This window comes from Ooceraea biroi, chromosome 5, assembly GCF_003672135.1.
Source record: "Ooceraea biroi isolate clonal line C1 chromosome 5, Obir_v5.4, whole genome shotgun sequence".
In the NCBI taxonomy this organism is placed as follows: domain Eukaryota; kingdom Metazoa; phylum Arthropoda; class Insecta; order Hymenoptera; family Formicidae; genus Ooceraea; species Ooceraea biroi.
In genome coordinates this window covers 17,033,602-17,060,400 of record NC_039510.1, presented here as the reverse complement: position 1 = coordinate 17,060,400, position 26,799 = coordinate 17,033,602, and the positions used below count along the sequence as shown (strand labels likewise).

The window sequence follows — 26,799 nt, the reverse complement described above, 5'->3', positions numbered from 1 at the left end:
TGCATTTACAATTGTTTAGAAATTATTGCGTGCACATGACGATTTATACATCGACTATGAAGATGAATGGTGTTCGATATACGTTCCTGGCAGTCGGGCAGGGTGTGTTCGCGCATGAGGGTTGCGAGGCGACGTCGCGCGTCGCGGCCATTTATCGACCAAGTTGGCCGCGCACGCGCAGTCCATGGGGTAGTCTCCGCGATCGATTCGAGAGGTCGATTCACGTAGGTAGGCGCGCGCCACGCTTTCAAAACTGCGTTCTTCGCTCGTCGGACGTGTTCCCGCGAGAAAATATCGGCCGACCGCGCGATCGGTAGCGTGATCCGACGCGTTCTGGAATTTCTGGTAAACAATCGCGAGCAAAATTCACATCAAGTGGCCGATCAGCGGAAGTGTGGCAAATGCGGGAACGCGATGGTCACGGTTCGAGCGCGGGTGATTCGAGATATATCGTTCGAGCGGTCACGTGTGCGCACACTCGCTCGCGTTGGCGATATCGCGCGGCGGCGTGCCACTGGAAAATTTTATCAATACCGCAGCGGCCATCTAGTCTCCCGCTGGCAGTCGCTCGCGAGAAGTAAGTCGCGTCGAACACCAATCAACCAACGGGGGTTGCCGTCGAACGAGCCGACCGACAAATCGACCGAGAATCGCCCGACTAGAAAGAGCCCGAGGCGATCGACTACGAGCATGTGAGTACGCGTGAACTATGCGTGTATCCCGATCCAGGGCCCTGCCGATCGTCCGCGATGCGTCCGTGGAGAAGTGTCGCGAGGACGTGCATTATTCGACCCGCAAACGTCATCCTCGATGCATCGCGAATGCGTTTTCTGCGGTCTGTTGCGACGAACGAGTAAACATGAAATGCTGTTGGAGGATATAAGATAATGCTAAACGGAGCAATTAAGGTGAGGCGTACTGGACTTTGAACGGGACGATCGGTTTCGCGTATCGATCGGTCAAGTGCTATTTCCCGGCGCACCTCTCCGCGAGAATGTGTTCACTGAGAAACCTGAAGGAGCTCCGCGCGAGAAATCGAGCGTCAAGACACGATGGTGACCCTCTCTAGCTTCCACTTGGCGCCCTAACGGTGACACAAATGGCGATCGCTTGGTGTACAGTTACTTCGAGAATGAAATCCGTGACCGATCCGTTTCGACGATCGGTGAATCATTCTAGCGAAAAGTCGTGTTCTTTTTCAAAAATCCCGATGAGTCGTTCGATGCAGGATTTTGAAACTTATAAAATTCTAAGTTTGACAGGCGATCGTGCTTCGTGCATTCTGCATGCTCGTTGCACCTTACGTGCAAAATGTTGAACGCGTAACGTTCGATCGATAGTGAATTTTGCGGAGGTAAATGCGCAAAATCGGTATAGGCGCGATAGAAAGAATCGTGTAAATTGTCGCCGACTCGGCGAACGAAGCGGAACCGAGAATCGCCGCAACGGTGCGGCGTTGTAAGATGCGTTTTAAGACGCAATTGCCGAGGCCCTTGTCGTCGCCAATCGATCCTTCTCGCACGACCCGTTCGTCCGTCCGCGATGGAATTTCCGATACGGTAGAATGGTGCCGCGAGCCCCGACGGCACCGATTCGATTTCGCCGAAGGAAATGAACCTCTATAAGGCGACCCATAACGCGCCACGACTCTTTGCACCCTTAAGAGATGCGTGCACTGTGTTACATCGACGTGCGAATATTTTGTTTCGAGAGTAATATAAAGTCGATCACGGAAAATACTGTTGCAATCTCTATATTAGTTATGCTATATAATTTACATTTTTCTTATATTTTTTTCATCTCTATTTTCTTTTTATTTTTGATATCTCTTTATATCAATAAATCTTTTTATACTGATCATTTTATACTGATTATTATATGTTAAGTATATAGTAATGCACGTGTGTGTTTGATGCTATTGTTAACAGGGTTAACTTGAAAGTAGTAATTCGATTGCAGTGGAACAACCGCGCTGATTCACGAGTAAAGTGATTCGAAATAAACTCAACGAAATAAGCTTTCTTTTTCTCGTTCGTCCTTCATTATAAATCTTTACGCTTTTCATCTCTGTATAATTCCATTGTTCCACGCATTATATTCACCGTGGACAATCAGCGCGTTTGTAAACAGTATCGTTGTTATCTGCTTGAGTATTTTGTGATATTGAACAATCGTGATAAAGATGCAGGATGATTCAAACGTCGCGCATCGTTACGACACCCACACACGTCCAACCGGCGTGGAATCGATCTCGCCGGAGGACATGCGATAATTTCGCATTGTATCGCGTTTGCGATGAATTAGCAACGCGTGGGAATTAAAGGATAGCGACGAGTCTGCTATCGATCCACCGCGATCGATTCAGCAGATCATTTCCTTGTCCACACGTGTGCTCAATTCGTTTGCGCGTTCTTCGCGCGTTCTACGCGCGTTCTTCGCACGTTCGGTGTGACTATCGGGGGAATCTAATTGCAAACATGTATACATATAAGCAAGGATCAATCGTACAAAAACGCGCCGCGTCGCTACTACATGTCAGCTCTCGCAGTTTCTATATTTAGATTAATCAATGATGAGCACGTTTACGGCAATGTTCTACGGCTTGTGTGGCTACGTAGAATGGGAAGGTTCGCCACGTTCGTGCGTACGCACACGCACACACCGGCGCGAGCGCGTCTGACGCGGATGGCGACCAATGAACCACCAGTCGCCGGATTATCTGTGCATCGATCAAAGACAAATCTTCGGGATATGGCGAACCACAAATGTAACCAATTACAATTCCATCCACGGAAGCTCTCGAGCGCTTCGCTGCAATCTCGAGATTGCCGCCTTCCTTCGATAGGATTCTCGTTACTGTCCAGCAATCGCGTATGCGAATATCAGTTGTATAGTATTAATTAATAGTAATTTGATCAGTTTTGGTGTATTACGCCACATATCATTGTTGTTGTTGTAATTATATTTACAAGTAACTGTATTTTCTTATGTCGACCGATAGTTGAAGGATTTTTCAGGCAGCACTTTTGATTGATCGCTGTAAATGAGAAGACTGATACAGATTTTTTGGAACATGTTCCTATGTGGAAATGTGCAATTCCCATGAGAATATACTCTGTTCGACTCGCATAATCCAATAACCAGGATGAAGAAGCAATGCACCGTGCGATCGATGCATTAATTCTATTATGTAACCTATTTTATTCTTCGCCACGATTAATTCGATTCGCACATCGGTGGAAATTGCATCGAAATGTCGCGGTGAATGCTGAATAATCCGAGACGTCGCCGCCGAAACTCAATGGAAACAGGGGAGAGAGGCACATACGGTTCTCCTCCACATTTAACTATTCCACCAGCGTTATTCGAATAGCCGATCGATCGGGTGTTGCCACTTGGTCGTTCGATCGTCTGGCCAAAAATAAAACCCACGACTTACCATGCCGACCGCGTTTTTAATCCGTCGCAATGCGTAGCCGGTATTTTTCCGAATGACAGATATCGCGATACGCACGAGCCACGCACACGTGACTTTGTAATCTCGACATTTATGTCACGTATTCCTGCAGCTTAGCATTCACAGCTAATAGTGGAACTCCTTTCATAATGAGAAATTAATCTTCTTAATACAGATCGATTGACTTGATATAATGCCGCCATATTGCAACTCTTGATAATCCTAATTGATTCATAGATTACTCATACGTAAAATAATCATTCTATCTTCAAATAATATCATCGCTGCGTATCATACGATTGACAGAAAATGCAGCTCTCGTTCTGCATTGACGAGCGCATTAATACGAATTAATACGAATATATTAATGAACGCGGAACAGGATGACAAGGATGGAACGTTGCGACGCAACGGAGAAGGAACGGAGAATTTAATTATCCCTACACATAAGTTGTAGCGTAATTGAATTGACATTGCTCGCAGCGGTTCCGGGAAAGGTCTCGCTCTGTCTCTCTGCAAAAGGTCAGACGGTCGGTCGGAAAACCCCGTAAAAAGTAACTTTACGGGATGACCGGTACATGCGTATCTATAATGTATAGTTCCAAAACCCCAGCGTCGGCGATGTACCTCCGTATATGGCAGACAGAAAAAAGTATTTGCGCATTTCAACCCTTTTTTTACGGTTTTTATTCAAAAGCAATGAATGAACGTTGCTACAAAGCGTTCAGTCGATATACAGTATATTATAGTACATTCTGACAAAAAGTACTTTGCCGCAATATTTTCCTTATAAATAATAAAACATCTTATTGAAAAAAAGATAAAGAAAAGATGACGGACTGCACATGCTTTCATCTCCATCGTAAATGAATGCTTTTCAGACTCGATTAATTAGAAATCGTTTGAAATTTCAATGTCGATTAAACCCTTTTTCCGTGCATTCATCCGAAATTTTGATGGAAAGACTGGCACATGGGAAAATGTTAGGTAATTGCGATTGTTCATTTTCAAATGCACGCGTGTATGTGTATGTATGCTCTCGAGGATTATTCTTTTCCGGGACTGCACCAGGATAGTTGACATTACCAACGACCTTTTCTCTTCTCGCCCTCCGTGATGGCATTGAAAATACGCTCTCTTAAGCTGCGTTTCGATATTCACTGCAAGTACTGAAAATCTATATAGTTCACGTATACTATAAATTTTTAATACTTGCAGTGAATATCGGAACACAGCCTTAGTCGCGAAAAGGATGTGCCTCTCATTGCCATCATCGTCACCATCGTTGTGTCTTCCTTGGAGACGAGTGGGTAGGAAACGTGCCATATCGGGTAATACGCATCGAGTTTTTGCTATTAAATGGCGCAATGACGAAATCGTGTCATGAACTTTGCCCTTTCGCGACTGTCTCCACCCGCGGCTCGATATGGGGAAAATCTCACGCAGCATCCGGCACCATGGTGGTGCTATAATTCCCGGTTCCCGGGATACGAGCGACACCCACCCGCTCACCTGTTCACTCCATTCTTTTCTCTGAGTACAGGGGAGAGATGCGCGCTAGACGCAGATAAATAAATCCTTTGCACAAATTGCAAAATGTCAAGCGTATCCATAATTAAATGCGTACGTTTGGTAAATACCTAGTCATAGCAGCATCAGCAACCGTGTCTGTACGTTTGTATTTCGATTCCGCTTCTGCTAATCTATCTTGCATTAAACTTTCCAAAACAACCAACGCAAACATATTTGCGTGGAAAGTACAATATTATTTTCTATTATCTTTCTGTTATCTCTCCATTTCTATTATTTCTCCAACTTTCCCGGTTGTTGAGTATTACCGAAACACTTCCGTACTCAACTAGCAACAATCCGAGAATCAATGTGCTCATAAAGAATTACGTTTTGCCTATCTGCGAAACCGCTTCTTTTTCAGGGCTACGGAGGGTGGTTTAGCACCGGATGCGGCTGCGGGTGCAGGCGCGGGCACCGATGGCATCGTCGGTGGTCCCAGAACACCGCAGCAGATTGCCTCGCAGAAGCGGCTGCAGGCGACGCAAGCGCAAGTTGACGAGGTCGTCGACATCATGAAGACAAACGTCGAGAAAGTCCTCGAGCGTGATCAGAAGCTCTCCGAGCTCGATGATAGAGCAGGTGAGTCTCCCAAATTGATAATTCCGTGGGAGAAAAAGATGCTGGTCGAGAATTTAACTGATCATTGATTTTGTGCACACTCGCATTTTTCGGGCTTGATAAAGAAATGCGTATTTTATTCTGTTATTTTATGTATACTATACATTGCTCCTCCATTAAATACGTTTCCGCGGTATTATCATTCCATTTGTTAATTATACCGATATAGGTCCGCACGTTGTGTACTGTTCCTATATCGGAACATTTACTTACGGCAAATGCTATTTATTTGTTTATCGCACGCTGAGAGATTAATTAACGCCATGAGAGAGCGAAATAACGTATGCTGTTACGTCTGCATTAAGAGGATATCGTGAAAACTTGAGAAGCTATAACGGAATATACGCACACATATCGCGATATTGCGATATTAAATTATTATTATACACGTACGTTTAGTGTATCGCATTAAGTTACGAGAACTAGGTGGAAAATGCGTCCGCGTGAGGATCCTACACCTCCCATTCATGACATCGTGGCAATAAAATAGTTCGACCCTGCGCGTCTGACTGTACGTTGATATCGATTACTGTGACACGCTCGAATCGATGCCACGCTACGTGGCTCGCACACGTTGATCCTCTCTCACGTAATATGCTCATGCATTTGTGTGTATCAATAATATTTATCTACAAATACACATTCATTTATATACTTATACGATATTATATTTTTGCAAAAATTAATAAACATATGTCGCGAGCTTTCTTCTAACAAGTCGCATTTTTAATAAATGTTCTCATTAATTGAATTATATTTAAAGATACTTAAAATAAATACGCAATGACGCACATATTTACTTTTGCAGATGCGCTGCAACAAGGAGCGTCGCAATTCGAACAGCAGGCAGGAAAATTGAAGAGAAAGTTCTGGCTACAGAATTTAAAAGTGAGTACCGTGAGAATTTAAAAGTTGGAATGCTCAACTTGGAATGAAAATTTAAGAAATTTAGAACTATAATTTTAATCAAATAACCGTACCGTTCTTTTTCCTCCTTCTTAACAGATGATGATCATCATGGGCGTCATCGGAATCATTGTAATAGCCATCATTATCGGTAAGTGTTTCAGAGAGTATTTCGAGAGAGACGCGTTGACTCGTTTAACGGCTGTCAATACTGCCACTGCAATTGTCTCAATGTTCTGTGCCATCTCTTCGATGTACAATCTCGTTCTTGACTCGGAGCGACTAATTCAGCGTCGTTTTCTTAAATGCTTCAACGGAATGGCGGAAATATCAAATTGTTCGTCGATTTTATCCTAACCAGGCTCGGTCTAAACAAGTGGAAATTGATATTCACTTTCGAGCTTCGTGTAACCGATAGGAACGAATATCGATTTCCACTGCGGTCGGGTAAACTTCCGTTTAGAGTTTACGGCTATATCGCCGAATCAGTCGTTCTTGGTTAATGTTTTCCACTGGTTCCTCTGTCGATCTATCCCCCTTGTGTTTAAGGAGGCGTTTAAGTACGGTAGAATTGTGTTTGCACGAACGACGTGATGTATTCGAGTGAAGTGTTCGCCCGTGAGTTTGCATAGCTTCGGAGATATCTTGCGAGAGAGGAATCTTCATCTGTCTCTCTCTCTCTCTCTCTCTCTCTATATATATATATATATATATATATATCTGTCTTTCCCTTCCTCTCTCTTGAGATTTCTCGGAGAAATGTGAACGAAGCGGTCTGTTCGTCATGCTTTGCTTGAATTACGACGACTGTTCGACCTGAATCCGTTTCCACGGAACTTTTCCGGAAAGGTTTACGTTCACGAACATTCCCCCTTACTCGCTTCTCGCGTACACAAACGATGAAAATTTCATTTTGCTGCGGTATATACAGTATTCGTGTCTGACGCGCGTGAAAGAGACGCAGTGCAATCCGCCTGAAAAATGTGCGGCGTTGCTCTGTCATCCTTTTGTTAATTCGTCATCTAACACGTGTGAAATGTATGTATTTCTCTTTTTCCATCTAGCGAACTTCGTGTAGGCGTGCTGATTGGTGGAAGAGATTTGTGTGTGAGTGAGTCTGAAGGTAGAAAGCAAAACAATTGCGACATTGCGTACCATTGTTGTTTCTCATCCCGTTTCTCTCGTTTTTACTCTTGTCGTAGAACATATATATATATATCATATCTGAACCTGTACTACTCCCCGAGTTCCCGTTGTTGTGCCACACCGAGATTCCACTCACCCAGAGCTTTCAAAATCTTCTGTAACTTTGATGATGTCAAGTGCTTCCAGTTTTATAAGGAATTAAACAGGTTTGCCGTAATAACAGATCCAATTTCTCAAAATTATCATGAATGAAACGCATTAAATAAAAAAATATTAACGGCGTTAATAATTTAAAGCAATGTTACAATTATTATTTTTTGTAATTCTTTTACAAACTATAGCAATTGTAATACAGAACAAAATTAGATAATACGCATTTATAAAACTGGCACTTTTAGTCGGTGTATTACGTTATGTCTGCCTGTGATAGGTACTTGCTGGTGTATCTGTTGCTACGTGTATTCTCTATGTAAGAACCTAACTTGTTCTGCACCACTAGCCTAGAGTCGTTGCATATTTATGAATCGCCGATTTAATTGGGAAGTGCTCCAATTAAGTCTCACTGTAGTGATACACTGCGGGCCTTCATAAATTTTCGACGACGTCCTTCTTTATTCTCAAACCTCCTGTCACTACAACACAATATGCAACGTCATGAATTTAAGCGATTTATGAAAAATTGCTGTCATACATTTTCTTGTGAAGAATTTTTTTCGCGTTTGGTCTGCGTGACAATTTGAACGTCTCTCTAAAGTCCACAGGACGGAAAGAAGAGAAAGGCGCGCGAAAAGAATCGCTATAATTATTTTGATTATTTTAATAACATTATATATATATATATATATAATGTGTATATATATATATATATATATATACACTTGTCTCCTGCTCACTTAGATATACATATTGTATGATTTAGTCTTGAAGCAAATTATGGATTTCTTTAAAGAACACCAACGAGTGAGAGACTCGCTTTTTCCGAGGAATGTTTTCCGAAACACAACCATACCTGATCTTGCGTGTGCGTGTGTGTTTTACCACTGTAATTGTTGTTACGTGTTTATCTGTACTTTCGGTGGTATCCTCCTCTTGAAGTTAGTCCCAGGCAACGATTTTGTCGATTTTCTGGTGGTTAACTGAAACGAGAAAAAGAGTGCATAAACGTTATAACTGAAATAAGTTAAGCATGAAGCTTAAAAAAAATTGTGATTCGCGGGCTACGATGGGAGTAAAGAAAATGACATAAAACACCACCAAGAAATGATAACACCACAACGATAAACGACAACATCAACAACAAGCACAATATATTGACAACAATAAGAATCTATCAGACAACAGCTACCACCACAACTACAACAGAAAAGGTCTCTCTCAAAAAGTTTTTGTTTAACCCTACTCTCCGGTATATATACGGTAAGCTATGATTTTATTATTGCACTCTTTCCCATCTTTTTCTCTCTTCTTTCAGAACGCAATTTCACATGAATCTTCTCTTTAAGCACTTTTTTATTATTTCTTTCATTTATCCATTCTTACACGCAGAAAGATATTCTGCTTAAATGTATAAAACGCATATTTTATGGAGCATTTTTTAAAATCTTGTTTAATTGTACGTGAAATTTATACAACGATTATACTTGCAAACTTTATACACATTATTATTTCATATTTATATTTGATTTAATATTTTGATATGAAATTAGATATGAAATACTATTATATTATAATCGACTTGTTTTTTTTCCATGTAATATAATATATATTTGTGCATACATTTTATTCTGCATGTTTCTCTCTTTCTCTTAATTTATTGTATTTCATTTTTCTCTAAATTGACATTCTTTAACTTAGTACAATATGAAACTCATACACCTCTGAAAAATGCGCATTTTAATAATGTGCATTCCAAATGCTGCAGGGGCAAAACAATGTTTCTGGGACGATCTTCGCGCTTTGTGTTTAATTTCTTATTGCGAAGCATGTTCCATTGATATAATCATTTCCCTTCCCGGTTTAAAACCGATGTAGCGTTGCATGGCTTGTTACGTGCAGTGTATCAAAAGTACTAACGCCAAAAGTTCCAGCAGTCAAATGTTACAACGAATATCTACAAAACGACGTATTCCACGAATCACGTACGAGTAACAAAAGGAAATACGAACGGAACTTCTGGCAAGTATGACTTTTCATCCTGCTTGTTTCAGCAGGGAGAAATTCTCGTGTGCTGGGTGTGTTGGGCAACTTATATACATGTTTGTGCATGCTATATGGCTATATGCGATTGCATGCGGTTCTTCCTTGTCCTCATAGACGGCCGATAGCTTTAAACTGCGAACGTCAATAATTTTGGTTTGCAGAACAGCTCGTTGTGGACAATGATGTAAAATAACATCATTTCATTAACAAGAATATTGAAATATATGTATATGTATATACAGGGTGAGGCACCTAAAACAGGCCACCTGAATATCTCGGCTGTTATTGGTGATAGAAAAAAATGTGTCAGACCAAACTTGCATGGTTTCGAGGGACACATAATTTGTTCTAAATAGTTTTTTATTAGGTGAACGCGTAGAGGTCATATGAAGGTCAACTTCGTTTTTTTTAAATGGTATGATGTTTTTTTACGTACCATCTAGTAGAGCGTTTGAAGATGCGCACATTGATCTACGGGTCAAAATCATTCAAGGTCACTGAAGGCCAACTGCAAGGGAAAATAATTTATTTTATATTACCTAGAGTTCTCTGCTATTAAAAATACTGTAAACTCAGAAATGAAAAAGTTCTAGCCGTTAGAAATTTTAGCCTTCAGTGACCTTGAATGATTTTGACCCGTAGATCAATGTGTGCATCTTCAAACGCTCAGTAGAGCGTGTAGTCTAGTAAGATGATACGTAAAAAAACATATCATACCATTTAAAAAAACGAAGTTGACCTTCATATGACCTCTACGCGTCCACCTAATAAAAAACTATTTAGAACAAATTATGTGTCCCTCGAAACCATGCAAGTTTGGTCTGACACATTTTTTTCTATCACCAATAACAGCCGAGATATTCAGGTGGCCTGTTTTAGGTGCCTCACCCTGTATACTATAATTATTCTATTCATAATTAAGAGCTTATTACATCGTTAATTTAGACGTTTGGCCACGATGAGCGCAATCCAGCGAGTTTGCATGCGAAGGAGAGACAAAGTAGAGACAAAAATAAAAAGAAAGAAATAAAAACTCCTAGAGACAGATTGATATCTGAAAAGACGGATAAGAGCGACACGGCATGGGATGAACCATGGCCGGATCTGATCCAGAGGAAAAGAACAAATGTTATTATTGTTTTCAGCGAGCTTCACTGGTGGCGACAAAACGCAAAAGCCCGAGAGTAAGAACTAAAATAAAATAACGCAACTACAACAGCAACAAGAAGATAGTTAAAAAGGAGGAGAGGAGAAGAGAAGCAAGAATAATAAGAAGAACAAGTGGCAGAGCTGAAGAAAGTGGTTCGCGAAAAGTCGTGCTTCTGAAACTGAAGACGGATTGGGTGAATAACGATCTCATCAGACCGGAAATTGGAGAGGATGACCCATCAACGTGCTTTGCCGCCGTTGTTCGCAACGTAATGTCGAATCGTTGCATCCGGGGATCGATCGATCGTTCGATGGATCTTTGGCCCTTGGAATTCATCGTCGAGAGAACGTGATGGCGGCCGATGATGATTAGAAGCGAGGAGAAGCATAAAGAAGAGAGCCGTCGCAACGACCACGAAACTTTTCTTGTTACCCTTGTAGCTTTTTCGGATTGTGGCAGGGGAAGTCGAGGGGTCCACATTGAACCGACTCTGTCTCCGTATTATGCAAGAATGGACGAAGGTAGCGCGCGGCAAATTTTTCCCAAGTACCAAATTTTACAAGAACTCTGTGCTGATTATCGTTGTGCTGTTACGATTATCTCACGATTATATTGATTCCGTTTTCTTACGTAATATTATGATTTAAAAAGCTATGTCGCGGCATGACGATATATTTCCTTTTGACAAATGTAAAATTAAGCAATTGTTTAATAATTATGGAAATCTCATCGGATAAACGAGATTGAAACAATAGAAGTGGTTTGCAAAATCTTGCGACTGAGACATGTTTGCTTGATAAGGCAGACGAATCGCGTTTTCCTTCGTCCATTTTTGTTAATAAGATTTCTTTGAGATAATTGGAAAGACATAAGAAATAGAGAGAGAGACGGTTATTGTGTACAAAGATATGAAATATTCGCGAAAAAAATGGACGAAGATACGTTGTAGCGCCGATATATAATATATAAATATATAGGATATATATATATATATGTATAGAAAAAGAGAGAGAGAGAGAAAGAGACAGGATGTCCGTGAAAACCACCACGTAAAACCTCTCCGACGAAGGCAGTTGCTGTAGCGCACGTTCGCGCATACACGCGAACGCGTTCACGTGTATATCAAGACACGTTTACTTTATAGACGTGTTATACATCACGTGTAAATCACGTCAACTGTAAATAATATATCATTTGTCCCTCGCGCGCGCCATTTGTCGAATTATGCGACCAATCCGCTCCGATTATATCGACGAGAGTCGCATGGCGTTCTTTATTACCGTTTCGCATCTTGCATCTTTCGCGAATTACAGAGGAAACACAGACGAGGGGGGAAAGAGACAGAAAGAAAAAGGAGAGGAAAAGAGCAATAGAGAGAAGGAGAAGAGAGAATTGTGGCAGTCGCTTTGCCTTCGTCGAAGACGGCGACGAATGTTTTTCGAGCAGCCTGTATAGAGAATTTAAAAAATAATAAAGAGACGAGAGGAAGAGAAAGAGAGAGAGAGAGAGAGAAAAGAGGAAAGAGGGAGATAGGCGAACAGAAGAGTGCGAAAAAAGGAACACCTCGATATAAAGCGACGCAGCGGCTACAGATAACGTTTTAAGGCTTAAAGAAGAATTATCTACAAGATGTTATGTATACATGTTAATAATAATGATGATCACGATGAAGATAATAACACGATAACGCTAATAGTAAACTAATGATTATCCTAATAACGACGACATGACGTTTGATCCGCTTCGCGGATGCGATCGCCCCAACAATGGGAGACATCGTTCTTCTCGAGTCGAGGACACCAGAACTTAGGAAGGCTCCATCCTCGCTTCCTTGTCATCCCCTTATCGTCCATCCGTAAGATAAAACGTACGTCAGTGATAAGTATATCACGCGCGACATGCTGATCGATCGTCGACGAATCCGACGAGGATCGCCTGTCACGATTCCCGTCGCGATCCTCTGATGCCTCTCCCTTTCTTCCTCTTCTGTTCGGTCCTTCCTGGTTTCCCGATGCTGCTTCTGATTCAGCAATAATTTCGCGAGATGATCGTCTTACCGACCGTGGTCCTCCGCGATTGTTCCTCCCGCTGATCCCGTCCCGATGCGCGATAATTGCGAGAGCTCCATTCCACCACGATTTCCGGACGAATGTTTGCCGAAAGAAAGGGAAACGAAAGAGCTTTTCGGAGTGTTGATCGGCAAGATGCTGAAAACGGTACCGCTTCCGCGTTTCGCGCTGATAGTTCTGTATTTCAGAGGAAGCAAGATTTGCAAATGTGTCCGACGTTGATTGCTCGTGTCGGACGCATTAATGTATCGCATTGTATTGAACGTTCCGATCGATCACAATTATATCATATTTAGCGATAGCGTTAATTGGCACAAGAATAAAACGAGTATTATCTAAGCTTTGTGCTCGTTTCCAAATTGCTTTCGGTCAATGCGAATATTCGTTGCTGTTCAAGTTGCAGCGTAACTTTACGATACCGTTGAAAATAATGTCGATGACGAGGATCATTGGGGACCACGAGCTGCTGATGCGATATGCTTTGTCGAGCTCGTCGAAATCATAGTAAACTGAGGGACCGACGAATGAGAAATTCTTCGAGGTGTCGCGCAAAGTGGCCACACATACAAGCCGAGTTGTAACGTTTGAACGATTCTATATTTACGAGACTTATAAACAAGTAGCTGTACGTCATATCTTAACCCTCGACGTATCCTTAATTATTAAATGACGAATATGATCATGATGCTGCGCTTTGAACATTGTACAGTACCGAATAAAGGATACACTGCGTAGTTAAACTGAAAGAGAAATGACGGAGAAGTAGATTATATAATTATTTTTTTCTATTATCTTTCTGTTTCGATCGTACGAACTCGTATTATAATTCTCTGCAAGCATTGCCATTTCCAAACTTTACGAATTATACTATTCTGATGACATGGATAAGTTAGGTTTCGTTCTTTTTTTTTTGTCTTTGTATTATTAGTGTTGCACGCAAGAGAAAGCGTAGACGTTAATTTTTTGACGAGACAGTTCTAACTCGGTCATGGCCGGACACACGTCACGCGATAACAGTTCTCAAATGACCTATTGACGATCGAATGCATGTATTGCAACGCGCCTTCCAGGAAGAGGATCATTATAAAGCCTAGTATCCGTTAAATCCAAGCAGGAGGTAAGAACATTAAACTTGCTACTGTACGCCGGTGTGCACATGACATATTTTATCTGACTCTTTTGTGAAACTTTCATTTTCCGCCTTTTTTTCTATACATGCTCTCTTTAATCTGACAATTGTAACAATTTCGTAATATTATTACATTTTATAATCGTCAATAAATTAAGTATTGCATTGTATCTCCTATTATTTATAAAGAGTTCTTTTCAGAGTTATGTAGATGTGCCTTCGAGTTCATCAGTTTCTTAATGAATGCATAGCCCACTTACATAATTAAATCTGGTTGTGTTATGAATTATGAAATTTTTGTCAATTAGCAAATCCAGTTGTCAATTATCTCACGTGATACTGAGAGGTATCACAAGTATAATATTTGTCCTGCATCTTTGTGAATTACAATTTTATTTCTATACATTTTTATTTCTCCAAACATTACTGCGCGTTCTGATTGTAATTTCTGTCTCGTTGTGCGTTATAATTACAACCTGAAATGTTATCTTGTGCTTCCATTATGTTCCACATCGCTGATCTCATAGTTTTCATTATTTCGTATTGTCACACCGATGCAATTGAGATAATATCACTGTTAGTAACGTGAATTATATCGTATACATGTAAGCTTACGTTTTCTGTGATCGTATCAAGAGTAGGAAAGTCTCATCAGTGATACATGTATGTCGAATTATCGTCGCTTCGGAATTATTTGACTCGCTGTCCATTCGTACAATTGTTCCGACTTATACAGTTAGTGTATAAATGATGCCGGGCGTATCGAGATTTGAAGTAAAACGCGACAATACCTATACACTATTATCTAACGGAATAAAGTCACTTCAGAGAGAGAAAGGGAGAGAGCGAAAGAGAGAGAGAGAAAGAGAGGGAGAGACAGGGAGAGAGAGAAAGAAGAAAAGAGAACACTGTAATATAACACAGCTGTTTAAAAAAACAAGAGAGAAATGAATATATCGATATATCAACCTCTGCGTTCTAGCGTTGTACAACCTGTATATTTTTCATTTGTCCAAATTATATGTTTCTGTGTGTGTTAATCGTTATAAAAGTATGGGAATAAAAAGTACGAAACACGACGTTACTCTTGTGCCGTAAATAATATAGAAGAGACAGATCCTGCGCGAAGCGGAGAGATCACTTTTTCGCGCGCCCCTTGTGCCTTCCTCGAGCATTTCGAAAGGGGTACCTTCGCAATAGCAGAGCGAATTATATTCTCAGGTGAATTCTGAGTTCTTCCGACGATTGTATGCGAGCGATTTCCTCGCTTTCGGTACCCCGGCATATTCGATATAAGTTATCTCATCGAAAATATTAATTCGACTGTCGTTTGCACGTTTCTTCCAGTAAAATTCATGCCGGAATCGACGCCGACTGCACCCACGGGGGGGTTTAACCCCTACCTGCAGCAGGGTAATACGCTTGGTGCAGCAAGTGGTATGGGCGGAGGTGCAGGTGGCCCAGTCACAGGTGCAACAGGGGGTGGTGGTGCCACGGGAGGCGGTGGTGCATCGCAGAATGGCCCTCCCGCTTTCGTCGACAATCTAGACGCTGGTGCACGCAGCGTCTTGTAAAAGCCCCGACACGGTTGGTGACCGGAACTCGTTGGCAGGAGCGAAGGGGGAAACGGACGGATCGACCCTGGGACAACGAAGCCGATGTCCTTTCCTCGTCCGCGGAAGTCGACCGGTCGATACTTATTTGCGACGCTGTCATTCGTCTAATTTCATATTTTTAATCATTATTTTCTCTTGTCAAGACAATTTATAACACAATGTGATGTGGACAATTAGTTGAGACAAATAATCGACAACAATTATCTTGTTGATTTTATGATATCACAGTACAGCTTTAGAACTTGAATTAAAATCGAAGCGACGTATCGACCGATCTCTTCATTGTTCAAAAAAGAAAAAAATCATTAAGCCGCTAGGAAATTGCAATGAAAGTTTCATTTTCGACACAAGGGATCCTACGAGCGGAAGATACGCGCGTGTATCGACGTATATACATGTATATATTATTACAAATTGTCAAGATAAGACTAAAATCTAATGCGTATATATATATATACATATAAATAATCATTCGTATGTCGAATATCGGATGAAAATACTGTGGTAGCAATAAAGGCAGGAAAGACTATGACTATTGAAAGGGTTGATACAATTTAGCATTCAAATCTGTTCAAGAACACTTGAAAATATTTGGAAAATGTTCCGTGCAAGCGGTTCCCCTTACGTCTACCTGATATGATTTTTGGAATATACGGATTGTATTTCACTGTTACATCAAGTTCTTCAATGTAATAGTTCATCATTGATATAATTATGACACGGTTATATCAATCGCCATGTTTGCGAAAATTATATTTGACGTGACTCTGTCATAAGCGAATAATTGAACACTTTTGCGCACCTTTTATTTACAAAGTTACTCTATTTATGCGTGTATTATGCGCATATTCAAGATATATTTTCTAAAGTCTTTACTTTCAAGAATATCCTATATGGGTCAATATAAAAATTTGCTTCTTTATGTTGATGACAAAATTAGCTGTATATGTAATATAGAAATATCGCAAAGATAGGAAAAATGACTAGTGAGTCCTACATTCTCAAGCACTAACACAATGATGACCATACAATAAAATCTCTGAAAGTAGATCTTGTACGAAAATAGCATGTAATTTAGTAATGTTATATATATATATACTATACATATAATGTTATACATATAAATAGCTATTCTGTTTTCATATTCGCATACATACATAGTACACATACACGCGTACACATTACATTATTTATGGCAAATTATATTGGTTGGTAACGCGTATCTAAGAGAAACCCAAAACTAATCGCTGTTAATTAAGAAAGACGAAACTAATGCATTGATTGTATTCCGTATTTAATGGAACACTGTGTTACTACTTTCACTCGATAATTAATTCAAAAATAGATTCGATCCAATTGTCTATACACCGATAATGATTATAAAGAAGTAAAATTTGTAAGTATAGCCCCATGCACTGTGGGAAAACGCGCTTAAGACGCGCCTGTTGATATATTATTGTGTATGAGTAATGTTGTACGGAGTTATATTAATTGCAATATTCCTTCAAGTGTATATCTTACTAAAAGAAGCGACAGATCTATATTATATAGAAATACTATACTATACTATAAATATTATTGCATATTAGCCTTATAAATAAATAATATTACGTAAAAGAATCCCATGTGCGTTTTCTTGTCGTGAAATTTCACAGCGTCAATACATTACTTCATAATATATAGTGTATTTTAAACATTAATTTTCTAATTGAAATATTAGCTAAATGTATATTTAAAATAATTAAATTAATTATAAATAAAGTTATTACATACAACTCGATTGTTCAATTACTACGTTTCTGGCATTGATCGTTTAAATCATTAACGGCACCGTATGATGGCGCCACGAGACGGTTATTCCATTCAATTACTTCAAACTACGATTTAATTACTGTTATGTTTCTATAAAATTAAACGGCACAAAACATCGCAAATAATAAACACGTATCAATATAGAAACATTTAATTCATGTCTGATTGACAAATCTTATTAAATACATCACAAGTTTATTGACTTACTTTGCCGCATTTGATTTCAAAAGTTTGCTAGATATTTCATGATCGCGACGTCGTCCAAATCGGGAAAATGATCGAACGTGGAACAGTTAGCGAAAACTACGTTACATCGCGAGCGTGTGCATCATTGCGATCGCATCAAATAATAAGACGAGACATTACGATGAAAAAGACAACGACAGATTCAACGTTTTTACGCGGCGACTACACGGTAAGTGGCGACTGATGGCGACTACATGGCGTCGATGATGACGTTAAGTTAGTCGTTTACGGCCGGCAGACGGCGCAGCGTGGCGCGTATTGCGCGTAGGTAACGCGGAACGAAAATGGCGTCGCGTGAACGGGATGCCGATGATCTCGTTTCGCCGTCTCGTTCGTGATCGGTCGTGTGCGATTTGCGACGGTGCGACGGCGACGACGTCGAGATCGACGACCACGGCAACGACGGATGATAGTAACGGTGCTCGGCCGTAGCCACGTTCGGTGTGTAACGCTCGGCATTGGAGGATCGCTCGAAGGACAGAACCGCGGCGGTCGCGCCGCACGTACGGACGTTGCGGCGAGCGGCGGTGACTAAACTGCGCGGACGGTGTCGCACCGGTAATTTCCCGTTGTGTATCGTTCAGTTTTACGAGTGCCGAGTGTCTCGTCCCGTTGACATGACTCGGGTAGAACGCGAAAAAAACCCGGTTTCCGCGCTTCGTGAACGCATTCGCGGGCATCGCCGCGAGTAATGTGTGTTGACGTGCGCGAGTGAATACTCCTGTTGTCCGTGTCTCTCGATTGGTCCCGGTTTGGTGAGTTCGGACTCGCTGGAGGCGACAACGACGACAAACGAGGTTACGGCGAGCACGCTGACGGGGACGCGCGAGGACATCTAGCAGCACCTTGGGGGGGTCACCACCATGGCGATGAATCCGCGTGATATGGACGGCTTCATGCCGCTCCTGTCAACGACGGACATCAAGAAGAAGCTGAACGTCGGCAACGCGTTGCTCAATTACCTCGGTGACTCGTACAAGAGCATCGAGTGCCAAGACATCGGCATGTTCATCGACAACGTTATACCGTGGCTTGGCAACGGCAATCCCAAGGTGAGAAACAAGAGTGCTTTCCCGAGCGGTCGCGACGGCCGGATTTAGGCCGTTGACTCGTTTCGAACGCGCCTAACCTATACCCTATACCCGCAAGATTTTTCCGCCCGTTTACCGGATAACCTTCGCGTACGTACACCTGCCTTGTGCACGTGCACCTGTTCTCCCATCTCTGTCAAATATCGCAGCTAAAACGGGAAATAATCATTTTTTGCGCGGTATCTGTTACAGAATCGTTGCAATCTTATTTGTTTTACGTATACATGCAGACACGTCCGCATGCGCGCGCGCGCAAAGTGAAGTGACGTACAGTCTAAATATCAATGTGATGGAAGGATTTCGTTAATCAATTTTCGGGAGAGTAGCACTTTATATTATATTGTTAATCTTATGTTATTTGACAAATACAGGAAACGCGTAATCTGCTTCGCCATTGTTAGTCGCGCCATTCTGTTAGTATCCTGCTTATAAGATAAGCTTATGGCTCAGGAAGATGGGGTAAGGTAACAAGCGGGTTAATTGGCCAACTCGTTGCAGATCACTCTTCACGTCGTTGTTGACCGATGTTGACGTACCACGATGTAGGATCTGCGCGTTTCGTCATCATCGTCATTATTGTCATCGTCGTCTTCGTCTTGGTCTTCGATTTTGTCGTCGTCGTTGTCGTGCGTGTACACGACGCGCGCGGTCCATAAATGGAGAAAGGAGCCGATTGATCAGTCGCCACCTCCGGCGCGCTCCGTAAAACGCCGCTTTTCGCGTTCGCGCACGTGTGAGAAGAGAACGCGAGCACCCTTACGTTCTCACCTCTCCGCTCTGAAAACGGAAATGAATGTAACAGCCGCAATGCGGGAATTCCTCGATCATTCATGAATTTCGACTCCTGTCGCACTTTTGCACAATTATCACGCTTTTATCCGGCTTTGAAATTTAATTTTAGTCACGCTAGAGTCGACTGTTGTCGTTGTTGTCGTACTTTCCCTCGTCGCTTTGTGGGCAGAGATATCAGTTTGAGGACGCTGGCAACATGCGGCAACATATATACACAAGCACAAGCGAGCAACCGTGTATGTTGTCTCTGTTTGTCGGTCGTCCCGTTGAATTTTGTTCGACCACGCCTTCGCAAAAGAATGTTGCACTTTGCAAGATCGTGATATACCGAGGGAGGATATTTCGAGAGCCTCCTCCTTGGCGAAGGAAGACGGCCGCGGGAGTTAGCCGGCGTGACCTTTAAATTGCTCAATCTGCATCGTGCGATCGAGAGCAATCGAGTTTATGACGTATCCTCGTTGCCGATTGAAGTACTCCTACGTACTACGTTTTCGCCGAATTAAGTGCGTCGCCGTTTATTTGTTTCGCTCACCGGAACTCGTGGTTTCACTCTCGCGGACGTGATCTCGTAGTCGAATCAAAGACGCGTAATTCGCTCGCGAGATTTTCAATTACTTTACCTAACAAGCTCGAAATTTCTTTTTATTGAATTGAATATTAAAATTGCGTTATTAAAAGTCGGTTTGCAAGTAAAGCCTTTGGACAGATTTTACGCTGAGTAAAAGCCAATTCTAGAATGCACCGCGCGACATATTTTTTGTGATGCGTACGTCGATCTCGCTGTCGCAGAGTTTGATTCGTTCCGCAAATAAGGGAATAAACTTTCACGCCATGTATGTAACGCGTCCTCTGCAAACGTGTCGTAAAGATCGACGGACGGATGTCGTTCAGTCGGAGCCATTATGAGTCGCTAAATGTTCCCCGGTGACGGCCGACGTGAGTTTTTGAGCCTTTCCAGAGAAATGCATAACAACTCGAGTGACAGTTTAATGGAGTATCGAGAGCGGTTCGAAACTTTGCTACGGGATTTAAATCATCAGGTATGCTCGGCCGTGATTTCGGCGAAACTTGCACACAATCCTTGTCGATCATGTGCACTCGTCATTTCTTTCCGTCTGCTGTAGATCTGCAACCAAAATAAAAATCGAAATTAAAATTCGAATTCCAAATTAAAATTAGAATTAAATTAATTAAACTACTCCTAAGATCATCCCGAAGATTTCACGTACTGTTTGTAATGTCATTGCAAGTTGTGACAAATTTAACAGGATTTAACAGGAGATTATACAAGTTATGAGAGTTACATGATGATTTGTTTACCAGTTAATGTACTGAAATGCTGAAAGAGCCAGTGTAGCGTACGGTAAAGTCCGTTTGGAGACAAATGTGGGCGTAAGGAATCGTAACGCTGATGAATGACTCATCACAGCGTTACCTTTTTATATCTCATTGAGGAGCCTTGATAAAAAAATACTCTCTGATAGCAATGCAATTAATAAATTGATACCTTAGGAATCTCTTGATAAAATCATATCATATTATTATCTTTTTGCGACTATTAGCAATAATATTTTTAATATTATTATTATTATATATATTATTTTTAATATTTTCAATAATATATTTCATTGTTTTGGTAATAAATTCTTGTTTTCTGATGAAAACCTGATGAGATATATTAATTTTTCGACCAATAACGAAATTCTATATTCTTAATCATATATTTTCTTCTTTGTTTTTAATGAACAAATTACTATCTTTGAAAATAGCAAATGTGCTATTTTTCATTAATAAATTTCTCGTTAACATTATTAGTCTCTAATAACTGCTTTCTCTCCCTTTAGGCTCGAGATTGCACAGTTGTTGAGGAATTTCGCTCGTGTTTCATCGGGTTATCGAATTACGTAGACTCGCCATCCCCGTGTATGTAATTAATACAGCCACGTGCGAACCTTTAAAAAAATCATCGGTAGTCGAAGCTCGTCGGTGGATTGTCTTACGTCACCCTCCGATCAGTGTTGACCAGCATAGGAATGCACAAAAGTCGTCCTGCAACACGATAAATAATTAAAATAAGGAGTCAGCCTCGAACAAAATTTCGAGGTTCCTCTCTTGCATTATACATGATTCCGTTTGTATTGGATGTTCTATGCGCGCGTACGTGGACGATCCGTACTCGTGTGTGTAAGCTTGCACGTATACTCTGAGCGTTCACTGCTATTTTTAGCACAGTTTTTTTATTATCGTACGCGCGCGAGTCACGTCTTCTCTCTCTCTCTCTCTCTCTCTCTTCGTTTCTTCCATTTATTTATCTGCGGCTTTATTTTGCAGAGTAATCCTCATGACGATTTGCGCCTCGAAGTGAAATCTGAACGTGAAAATTCGCAACTCTCGGAAGTTATATCCTTGCATCTCCCAGCTGACAGATTTCCTCCGGTTCTCTGAGCCCTTTGATTGAATAAGATACATTTTCAACATCAATCGTTCGCATCCAACAACGTGCTTTTACGATTCAATTCATTAAATTCACGTGCATACTTATTCCACTCTGCACAAGCACGGCTCTCAACAATGTGCCGTTCAGTTCACGCTGGCAAATCGAATGTCAGTAAAGCGAACGAAACGTCGACAGCATCAGAAGCGCGCATCTTGCGCTTAATTGCGGCGCGTGAAACCTCGAAGCAGGATCACTCGCATGAATACATCGTCGTCATCACTTTGACGCCACTTGTTACCTGTGCGCGATATTGACCGACCGTTTTTACCATTGCGGGGCAAACGGAGATCCAAAGGAGGATTCGTGACGTTGAAGGCGGGCCTTCAGCTGTCCGCTGCCCACGAGCGATGCATTGTGTCGGCCGGAAGAATAGGGAACACTCTTATGTCGAGGAGAGCGTCTCCGCTTTCTCGGCTGGTCGCGTCTTAATGAATATGCATCGTCGTCCGCCACGCGAATCGCAGGCCGCCCTTAATCCTCGCCGAGCGCTTTCCATCGTCGCGATTTTGGCAGGCAGCCCGAGAAGAACGAAGCACGTTTCTTTTACGTGACCGATAATTATTGAGATATTTTCTTCTATTCCGATTCCTTGAAATGAAGTCGGAGAACTCGCAATGCAAGCTTTAAGTTAAACTTCACTTTAATTGCGAAATATTGAATATATCGTAAAATGTTTTTTCTCATTTCAGATAGAGGGAGAGAAAGAAAGGGAGAGTTTCTGTACATATCTTGATTTTAAAAAAAGATATCTCTTTGTACTCTCTATTCGTTGGAACTGAAAATCGAATAAGTGATATGAATGGGACGTTGCCTTTATATCGTCACGCTTTGTGCAGAGGCGTCAGATATGGATAAATAGAGGTAACGACACGCGGTGTGGAGTGGAGGATCACTCTCGATCGTCAACGTATCACTGTCTTGCCGGACTTGCGATCGTGCTTAATTGGAACTTAACAATGTCTCTTCTTACGGAAACGACAGTTGGACCATTTTTGCGCGTTGTATAAATGCATCGTATTGGTGTCAAGGACGCAGGATAGAACGCACGAACCGTATTGCTCGCGGTCTCTCTGCTCGAGTCTACCTCGTTCTTTTTCTTCGCGGCAAAAAGATAGTACCTTTTGAGGATTTAAAGCGTGACATCACCCTCACTTATACGTACGTAGCAAGCGCATTTTAGCTCTCTTGCATAATTCTATTCACACTTAGGCGCTACAATTTCTGCCGTAAGTGCTTGCGGCGATTTCAGGAAAAAAGCGGATATGCTAATATTGTGCGCTCAGCGCGTGATCGAGAAACGAGAAGTCGTGGTATGTCATCGTCAAATTTGTCTTTCAATCTACCTCTTAACTGACTTGCAATTTCGCGGTAAAGGAGATCCTGATTTTATGAGGTTCTTCGTTTACTTCATATGTTTTTACGCGACATTTATATTCTACCACAAACTATGTAATTTATTCCAAGTTCGAAATCAATGCTGACATTCTGCGAGGTTTGTTCAGTTTTGTTGAGATTATCTTGTTAAACAATGTCGGGCGCTTTATCTCGGGATTGCCGCAATAAAATGAGAGCAAATACACGTCGGAATCGTCGAATTGTGCCTTATCTCACACATTGAGGTACGCTCGTTCTTCACGACGAAGAGATACAACCAAATGGGATATAGGCTGCCAAATATAGTCGCAAATCGCGCGACGACCGACTTCGCCTGGTGAAATTGCACATTTCTCCCTTTCTCGCCTTTTGCGTTACACGTTTGCGTATATGCAACGAAAAACTTGACAGTAAAAAATGGATCCGCAATTTTGGCGAAAGGTCGTCCAATCGTGTGACCGGTTGATTCTATTGCCTAATTACGACGATTATGACTATAGTCTAGGTCGCAGTGCTTATTCCACGGTAATTAAATTTTCATGTCTCGTATCCGAAGCTACATTGTGGAGCTTATCGCTCAGATTGATGCAATTTTCTCACGTTTATGATCTGCACAGGTCGCCTCTCGTAATTTGTCGTCGACGGTGGATACGTGGCCTCGCTTCCGGCCGCTTCCCGGGTTGGATCGCCAACAAGTTCAGCGACATATCTGGCGCCCAATATATCTCGCGTACCCGAAAATACGCGTTCCGAATTTCCGACGGGGGCACGTTTAAGTTTGCCCACCCCTCCCGGGCTCATTTTCATCCACCGATCACGTGACATCTCATAGATCCATGGAGGAGTCTTTTACCTAGTGCTAGTAACGACGGTTCTAACGGACATTTTGTAATTTAAGATAAACTACATCACACCAATTCTCAGATGAGAATTCTATTAATTTCTATATAATTGTCGTTTTATCTCGGTTAATGAATAATCGTCACAATCGCGATGCTGAAAGATGTCTAGTTGCATGTTATCGAGATGGTTTTGTGGCGCGTTATTACACAAGCAGGATGGATAATGCACGGAAATTCGTAGGCTTTCTTATAACACGAACACGATCGTAAACGGATTAGGAGTGCATTATATCTTTTTTCCCGAAGATAACGACGGAGAGGGAGGAACGGAACCAAAGAGGATAGCAAAAACTCTCGGTACTGAGCAATGATGTCACAGCCGGACGATAGCCCTGAGAGAACGTTTACCCCGCGGCTCGAAAATAGGCTTATATGCTTATATATAGCGCTTGGTTAAATGCATTTAAACGTCGTCACTGCATTGGGACGCTTTTGCAGCTTTTTCGTGACAGTGGTACATAAAATTTGCATTATAAATTATTTAATAGGGTCTAAAATCTTCAACAACGTTCATAAATATGCTTTATACCCAGACGCGAATTGTAGAGGTTGAATATCATCAAAATACTAATTGAGATGCCGAAATCACATATACCGTTAGACTTAATACTTAATTATTGCAACTTCCGCCATAATTAGCGCGTTTCGTGCGCGTTTAGTAAGCACTAAAATGCGAGCGTACAATTTACGGACTGCTTAATTGTGCGCGTTCCCTTAATTAAAAAAGAAAAACCAACATTTTGTGTGCTCGCTCCTGTCGTGGTACTCGAGTTGCAATCACGAGTACACTCCGTCTGGCGGGGCTCGTAGGTGAAGCATAATTGCGAATAAGAGGCAACGAAGCGTGAGGGTCTGAGTTTCTGACTTTAAGGGAGGCTCGTTTCTCTCTGGATCGATATGTTGCGTAACTCGGGATTGGAATGTCAATGTTGCAAGGATCTGAGCGACATTACAATCTCTCTGTGTCAAATTTTTAATTCTCTTCATCTTCTATCTATATTTATTCATCTGTGAAGTATGAAATTATTAATTAGTAGACAACATAGTAAAGTGTGTTATTCATAAATTGGTGGAAAATTAAAAAAAAATAATTTTATAAAAGTTATGAAATACACAGAATGTGCAAATTACCGCAAACAGGCACCGATTGCGTCAGGACGCTTCTATTATTTGCCATTTTTGTCACCGTAGTCTCAATTAATATAGCTTGTAATGGAGCTTCGCGCGTATAAACACCTTCTGTGCTCCGTAAATTATCCGGCAGACCTCGATCGCCTTGATGCGCCGCATGTGTCAAGCGAGCGAGGTGATTCTGCCGAAGGAAAACGATCATCACCGCATCTGCCGTCGATCGCCGACATATAATCGTCGTCAGTATATACGCCATGAATTCTAACGACGCACCATGTTCTTGTTTTTGCAGGTAGTCCAGAACGGTTTGGAGGTCCTCACGTATCTCGCCGATCGGATGGACCATGATTTTAAGCCTTACGTCTCCACCATCATACAGCCGACGATAGACAGACTAGGTAAGAAGAATGACTCGTACTTTGTAAATCGTCCACCGAGATGGAAAATCAGGATGGAAAATACGCGGTACGCGATACGCCAAGATGAGATTTGCATTATTATTTATGACGACCGACAGCTTCGATAATTGGTACCGATAGCAATTCATACGGACCCCGCTCGTAAATATTTCTCATTATCAGGTGTCAATTAGAAAGCTATACGCGTCTCGTGCATACGTATCTTGAAAGAGGACCTCGTATCGCATCGTATCGAGTGAATCATCGTTAAATCGCCGAATGAGTTTCAAATAGAACGAGATACAGAGCGAGGTTTAAACGCCTTTAATGAGGTTGAAGCCTATGACAGATGTGTGTACACCATATTTGTCGAGAAAACCGGTCCGCGCCGATCGCTCTCGGCTGAACGTCGAGGATAAGTCCCGTGCGCGGGCATACCGTGATCGCCGCTTTCGCACGTGTGAGAATTAAACGATTAAAACCCGCCCTCGTTACAGGTGACAGTAAGGATGCCACGAGAGAAAAAGCGCAACTAGTGCTTCTGAAGGTTATGGAGAAAGGATGCATGTCACCGCAGAATCTCCTGGACAGGCTTCGTCCGGCCTTCTCTCACAAAAACGCAAAACTGCGGGAGGAAGCATTGATCTTGCTGACAACAACGTTGAATGAGTGAGTCGCTGATTGTTTCTTTCTC

General features: G+C 41.7%; 2 protein-coding genes and 1 long non-coding RNA gene across 9 annotated transcripts in view; 2 read left to right on the top strand and 1 right to left on the bottom strand.

Annotated features, from left to right (window-relative positions):
• The first annotated feature begins 399 nt into the window (after nt 1–399).
• On the top strand, nt 400–17,112 carry LOC105284916 (vesicle-associated membrane protein 2). 4 transcript variants are annotated; one of them, XM_011348761.3, is made up of 6 exons: nt 400–692; nt 5,391–5,608; nt 6,456–6,535; nt 6,653–6,704; nt 7,618–7,676; nt 15,594–15,726. In XM_011348761.3, exons 1-5 carry the CDS (start codon nt 415–417, stop codon nt 7,629–7,631), a joined length of 642 nt encoding a protein of 213 aa, XP_011347063.1. In that variant the 5' UTR covers nt 400–414; the 3' UTR covers nt 7,632–7,676; nt 15,594–15,726. The 4 variants fall into 4 exon arrangements, with proteins under 4 accessions (XP_011347063.1, XP_011347062.1, XP_011347060.1 ...); XM_011348760.2 differs by lacking the exon at nt 15,594–15,726 and adding an exon at nt 11,044–15,325; XM_011348758.2 differs by lacking the exon at nt 7,618–7,676 and having other exon boundaries at nt 15,594–17,112.
• LOC109611327 lies at nt 8,001–10,128 on the bottom strand. The gene is made up of 2 exons (XR_002193697.2): nt 8,709–10,128; nt 8,001–8,331 (listed from the first exon to the last, which is right to left on the bottom strand). It is a non-coding gene; the product is annotated as an uncharacterized LOC109611327 (long non-coding RNA).
• Nucleotides 17,113–18,161: 1,049 nt separating the features above from the next.
• The window catches only part of LOC105284918 (CLIP-associating protein 1-A), a 33,780-nt gene continuing 25,142 nt past the window's right edge, over nt 18,162–26,799 (top strand). For all 4 annotated transcript variants that reach the window (XM_020033426.2, XM_011348765.3, XM_011348763.3 and 1 more), the window contains exons 1-3: nt 18,162–18,972; nt 26,000–26,105; nt 26,603–26,774. In XM_020033426.2, coding sequence (XP_019888985.1) covers nt 18,784–18,972; nt 26,000–26,105; nt 26,603–26,774 — 467 coding nt within the window. In that variant the 5' untranslated portion in view covers nt 18,162–18,783. The remainder of the gene's footprint in view (nt 18,973–25,999; nt 26,106–26,602; nt 26,775–26,799) is intronic.

Coding starts and splice junctions, on each gene's coding strand:
- LOC105284916 (XM_011348758.2), top strand. CDS start 415: ATGGTCACGGTTCGAGCGCGGGTGATTCGAGATATATCGTTCGAGCGG. Junction 693..5,390: donor AGGCGATCGACTACGAGCAT/GTGAGTACGCGT, acceptor CTTCTTTTTCAG/GGCTACGGAGGGTGGTTTAG. Junction 6,705..15,593: donor TGTAATAGCCATCATTATCG/GTAAGTGTTTCA, acceptor CGTTTCTTCCAG/TAAAATTCATGCCGGAATCG.